This window comes from Mytilus californianus, unplaced genomic scaffold (assembly GCF_021869535.1).
Source record: "Mytilus californianus isolate M0D057914Y unplaced genomic scaffold, xbMytCali1.0.p SCAF_1, whole genome shotgun sequence".
Lineage (NCBI taxonomy): Eukaryota > Metazoa > Mollusca > Bivalvia > Mytilida > Mytilidae > Mytilus > Mytilus californianus.
In genome coordinates, this window is record NW_026262581.1 from 71,231,141 (window position 1) to 71,237,840 (window position 6,700).

The 6,700-nt window shown below is 31.6% G+C and overlaps 1 protein-coding gene across 1 annotated transcript; it reads right to left on the minus strand.

Annotated features, from left to right (window-relative positions):
- LOC127723471 (big defensin-like) lies at positions 1-2,441 on the minus strand. Its single transcript, XM_052230126.1, has 3 exons — positions 2,386-2,441; positions 734-958; positions 1-192 (listed from the first exon to the last, which is right to left on the minus strand). Exons 2-3 carry the CDS (start codon positions 945-947, stop codon positions 62-64), a joined length of 345 nt encoding a protein of 114 aa, XP_052086086.1. The 5' UTR covers positions 948-958; positions 2,386-2,441; the 3' UTR covers positions 1-61.
- Between the last annotated feature and the right edge of the window lie 4,259 nt (positions 2,442-6,700).

Below are 6,700 nucleotides of genomic sequence, written 5' to 3' on the forward strand. Positions count from 1 at the left end.
TAAATGTTAGATGTTTATTTATTATTACAAGTCATTCTGTCATATCTAAAAGATCTTTATTTTAATGATAACGACAAAATTTGTTAGATCCACATATATCACTATGGTACCAGTCAATGTACTCCTTTCGGAAACAATATGGACGACACCAACCCCTGTTATTGGCACAGGAATGACTTTCATTTCGTGAACCTGAAAGACAAAAGTATACTGTATGCCATGTTTTTTTTACAATGTATGCTGTTTACTAAAATACTGAATTTTGTTTCTATACTAGAACTTAGTATCAATGAAGAATGATCTCATTTTATAGGAATGAAAGACCAAGTTCCAAATACTATTAAAGTATCATTTGCAGAAGAAAAACCAAACTGCAATCGGTTGTGTCGATTTTAAATGTATCTATCGAATTTCTATTTTAATAAAAATTCACAAAATTTGTTTTAAACATATACATTTCCCTAACATGTTATACAAAAGTTTTCATAAAATTGTAAGATATTGAATAAGTTACATTGTACATATAATGCATATTTTAAAGTTTGTCTTGTCCTATCACACCGATTATGTCAGGATAGATTGGATGAAACACCGAACGTAGAGAGATCTTTCTTTGGGCAATCCTGGCTGACACCCCTATTAAAACTAATATACCAGGTATAAAGCATAATGTTTCTTAAGACTTCCACCTTTTTATGTTGTACTACACCGGATTAATTTACATAATACTTACGAATATTATATCTGACAACTGCCCAAACGCCATAGGCTGCTACCAAAGCTAGAAATACCGGAAGTGCGACTGTCGTTCCCGCGTACGCTGCAATTGGTAATACACCTACATTCCGCTTTTCTTCTTTTTTTTCGGCCACAACTCTTCCTAAAATCGGAGCTGGGATAATCAACAGTGTCGTATATAAGAAACAAAGGATGGCCTTCCTGTTCATTTTTAAATTAACTGTAAATAAAAATAAACAATATTAAGACATTTTTAAGTATTCCATACCATTTTCTAAAAATTATTATGTATTATATCGCGCTGTCTCTTCGTAAAGCATAGAATTAGAGATACGTAAGAGTAATCTGATTAACGAGTTTAAGTACAGGTTAAAACTTTTATAGATGATGGTTTGGAATAAGATTGATTATTTTTGCAGTTACTCTAATCTAAGGCCATACAGTATTGTTAAATTACTAGTAATCGTATTTGAAAATACACGAAACCTTTACTGAGAAATTAAAACACGCCTTGCCCTCCCCCTTATCAAAAAATATTCATATTTACTCCATATAATCATATAATAACCCACGGTCTCGGTTCAAAGGAATAATGGAATATGTGGTCACTTCAATTGACTATCCCCAGGGATGACTGACTGCCCGGGGTATAATATATGGATACCTGATTTTTTTCTACCGATAAAGGGACGAACGTTTGACCATTCAGAATATATAAATACGCAGATAAGTCCGGACAGAATGGAAGCCTTAAATTCAAGGCATCATGAAGGAAGAGTGCCACACTCTTTATACGCTCAAGACCAACAGCTGTGACAACTATTTGAGGGGTCGGTCCGTGGATGACCTGTTGCACTGAAATATATTTGCCTTGTCGAGCATACTTTTTCCGGTAGCCGTCCATATTTCGTGTATTTTATCTATAAAAACAAGAAGATGTGGTATGATTGTCAATGAGACAACTCTCCACAAGAGACCAAATGACACAGAAATTAACAACTATAGGTCACCGTACGGCCTTCAACAATGAGTAAAACCCATACCGCATAGTCAGCTATAAAATAGTTTCGAATCGGCTCACTTTCAGAACCTGCATATTTAATTTATTTTTAAATTGGTCTTGCCCTGGACATGTGCAAATGTTTGCATTTGAATTCTTAGAAAACAACAATCAATATATCTTGATCATCCATTTTCAATTAAAACTTATTTTGATTAATAGAATTGTACATCGGTGTAAACAGGATAGCAAACATGTCTCCAAAACCAACACTTGACTAATTAACCTAATAAGATGTTTGAACTCCTTTTAGGAACCCAAAATGCAGAAAAAAAATCCTTTAAGAGGCCGAATCTTAACCAAACCGAAACCAGCAGCTCCATGGTGGGGGAGGTAATGCTATTTGAACCCCTTTTGAACACAAAACCCCAAACCCCAAAACTGCAGTGAAAGCTCTTTTAAAGTCCATTTAAAAGATGGGTATTGGTTTGATCCCCTGACTAGACAAAACTGAATTGTATTTACACACATTGAAGACTTTATAATACAATTTTCCTTCTTAAACAACATTTCAAAGTATCTATGAATGGTGTTTGCCTACTCATATAAATTTAGGGGTTATTCATATTTATTTTGCTGTAAATTACCGTAAGATTCTTTGGTAAACAATACCTTGTGGTTGTGGTACAAGTTCAGGTGCGAGAAACCCGGAATGATAATAAAACAAGTACTTAGTAACTCTGAGTTGGGATGCTAACATGAAAGTCACCCAAACAGAAACGGTATATTATTCAATTGAAACAGTATCTGGAACAAAATAGGTCGTTCTCCTTATAACATGTAAATCTTCAAGTTTCAATCACAAAATGGTTTTTGTGTTATAAATACACAAAAAATTAAATCCTGTCAAACTGAATATGATTTATAAAACATGTTAAACAACAACTTATAGTCTTGGGGATATAAAATAGTTCGAAATTTTCCTCCTTTGAGCCTCACCAACTAGGCAAGAGGGTGTCTCCTTGCGAGACTCTTTTTTTTTTTAAATGTTGAATGCACATCTAGGGACACATGAAGCAACATGATGCCAAATATAGTTAATATCCTTTAACTCTAATAAGAAATTGTCTGACAAGTTCAGGGTAAAAATTATAGCATAGAAAACATATAGTATAATAAAAAAAAACGGAACAAGACCAATAAGTTTCAAAAACTATGGTTTGGGTGAATTGATAATGATACATGTAGACAGGTCAAAAGCCGTTTACGTGAAAAAATAAAGTTTTTTACTGTTCGGATTAAATCGATTATCTGTATTAGGTTTTATCATTTGTTTTCATTTATTGTTTGCTGCTAAATTTTAAATAACAGGTGTGCGTTTGGTTAAATGTGGTTCTTCAAAGCGAGGGACCGTTTTGCCGTATGGTTTGAAACTTCCTTGTTATCGTTTCGTTATTTCGCTACAAGTTTTGTATTAAATTTGATTTCATATTATCTTTCATGCGTGATTTTATGAGGTCTCTGTTAGTATATAACATTTTTTACAGTTTAATTGGTTTTTTTTCTGTGTATAATAAGGATATTGTTTCAATTACATTGACCCCATATACTTGTGAGAAGTAAAATTTGAATTTTTCTGTTTTATTTCAAAATTCAATGAATCTGTTAACAAACGCTAAGATATACATTTATATAAACTAATTTGAATAACATATCAATCTATTATACTTTTTTAAAACAAGTATTCGGTAACTAATGAACGCTCCTAATTCTAAAGCACATATAACTCTTCTGAATACCAAAGTTTTTTAGAATACATTGTCCGGTTTGTTTTGCCTTACTTATATAAGATTAGATATTTATTAATTATAATAATTACTATAGTATTAAATGTCTATTTGCTTAAAAGAACAATGTTTCAACTGGGAATTTATAACACATATGGTATGGAATATTTTGAAAATATACTTCAAATTGAGACAGAATATTTGTTTCATTTGGTACTCTGATAAAAAAAAATATAAATAAATTCAACATACCAATAGTAAGCGACCTCTGACATATGTAATCAAAAAACCTCTTCTGATGCTAATTTTCAATATAAAATAGCGTGCTAACATCGCGTGATGTGTTACAACATATGTTGTTTATTCCAATCTTTACTATATCATTTACATACCATTTTTAAAGAAATAGAAACCAATATCAAAATGATCCCAGTATTTACTTTACATATTAAGAAAAAGGGATGTGAGGTATATGTTAATCAGACAGAAACCCTCGAACACTAGCACACACACAAACACCCCAATACATAACAGTGTTATACAAAACAGTAAGACTCGGCTTTCCAAATAATGTGTCGTTTTTCAGCTCACCTGGTCTTAGAACGTTTGAGCTTTTGCAATCACTTAGCGTCTATTGTCTGTGTCGAGTGTTCATCGTATACTTTTTCAAATATTTCCTCTGAAACTACTTGACCAATTTCCCCGTAATAGGTCTTCATGATCCTTTGTGTATCTTTTATAAATTTTATGCTTTTATTCTTGCCAGTTAACCAACATGGCTTATAAATGGTTAAAAATAGAACATAACGGGTAAAATGCATTTATTGTTTTATATCTTGAAAACCGTAATAGATAGAGAAAACTCTGGCAGGACAAACGGAGACTAAAGGCGTTATTGCCCTCCAATGGCGATTATTGGCTGTTTTTGCCTATCAACTCAAAATCTATATTAGGTTAGAAGAAACGATCAATAGCAAAAATGATCAGCAATACAAAAGTCTACAAAAGTGTTAAATGACAGTAACAGTTGAATGAATCCTTAAGGAGTTATTGCCATTTAATGACGATTTTTGACTACTTTTTAGTGTTTTTGTCTATTATCTGTAAAACTATAATAGGTATAGGTCAAAACTGTAAACCACAAAAAGTATTAGTAATACAAGATTTACAAAAATGCCAATCAACCAAAATAATTGAATGACTTCTTGAGGAATTATTACCCACAAAAGACAAATGTCGTGTACCGCATGCACTTTTTCAAAGATCTTCTGTACTGAAATTAATGACCAAATTTCAACTAATATTTAGGTCAATAATTCTTATGATATTTATCATAAAGTATGTGTTTTTTAATCCAGACAGACAACCAACATGGCCACCATGGCTAAAAATATTAAAGAATCTTTGTGAGCACGCTCACATACCCCACGCCCCCACATTGTCACTGGGCAAACAAAGTATTACCGGATTCCTAAGTTCAAAGACTTATAACTCCTACAAAAGTCAACTGATAAAAATCTCTTGTGGATATTGCCATTTACATATTATGTCCTTATTATCTACAAAGATTCGTGAAATTCTGTTGTGTGGATTCAGAAAAGTTGCAATGACAAACTGTTGCAGTAGTATATATAGGCCAAAATTCTAAGTTCAAAGGGGCATAACTCCTAGAAAAAATGAATCATTATTTCCTGTCGATATGCACATCTACATAGTATTTCCTTATTATCTACGATATTTCATGAAATTCTGTTGTGTGGATTTAGAGAAGTTGCAGTAGTATTAGTTGGCCAAAATTTTAAGTTCAAAGAGGCATAACTTCTAGAAGAAAAAAAATTGAATCATAATTTCCTGTAGATATGCACATCTACATAGTATGTCCTTGTTATCTACAAAGTTTCATGAAATTCTGTTGTGTGGTTTCAGATGAGTTGCAGTAGTGTTAGTAGGCCAAAATTCTAAGTTCAAAGGGCATAACTCCTAGAAAAAAATTGAATCATAATTTCCTGTAGATATGCACATCAACATAGTCCTAAGTTCGCTTTGTAAACAAAGTCGTGTTATAATTAGCACAACATATGTTTGACACATGCGCACAACATTACTGTTTACCGTAATTCTCGTTATTTTCATTCATATCCTAGTAAAAAATATATATTTTAGCTGCTAACATAAAATTTTATTATATAATGTTATCAAAATATCATATCTTTACCCTGCTATTAGTTTTTAAGGCCAAAATCCCCACGGAATAAAGTTCCGTAGGGTATAATGTTTGTGACCCGTCCGTCCGACCGTCCGTCAGCCCTGTTAACAATAATAATGATAATAATAATAATAATACATGTATCTTTATTCAAAGAGAGTAACTCATTTGGATTAAACCAATTTTCAATAAGGCTCTCTACATACAATATTAACTACGTAAAACATAATCAATCTGCTAATATACAAATATAAACAATATATATTTATACGTATATATATATATGTATTGTTTAAATATACTTTTTCACTTTTTTGGCCTTTTGGAAAATGTTGTTTGTGCTGTTTTGGACCCCTCTACCAAGAAATTTGTTTTGCATGCACACGTATAAAAATTGCGGTTTTTATCCAACGCAATCATAGGTTTGAACGTTGTTTTCAATTTAGACTTATAAATATATATATACAAACATATAACAAAAAAGATACACCTGTAGTATACATTGTAGTTAAACTTATAAATTTCACACTTTGTTAGAAATATAATGACTTGTAAGAGTATTTGAATGCAGCTACAGCTTTTGATTTTTTAATTTCACTGGATATAGTGAATTCCACACTTTTGTACCACTAAAAGAAAAACTTGATTTGTATAATTCTGTATTTGATTTAGGGACAATAAAATTATCTGATGATGAAAGTCGAGTATTGTTCGTTTGTTTACTATTTGTAAGCACAATAAGATTTCATAAATATTTTGGTGCCAGTTCATGTTTTGATTTATACATTAATAATGACTTGTGGTAAAGTATTCTCTTATAGTAACTGGAATTATTCCAGAATCCTTAAATAGTTCAATAGATGGTTTATGAATATCGTGTTCATTTAAAATAATTCTAGCTGCCCTTTTCAGTAATTTTAGTAAACTGTCAATTAAAAACCTGTTACATTTTTCCTAACTGAACAACGC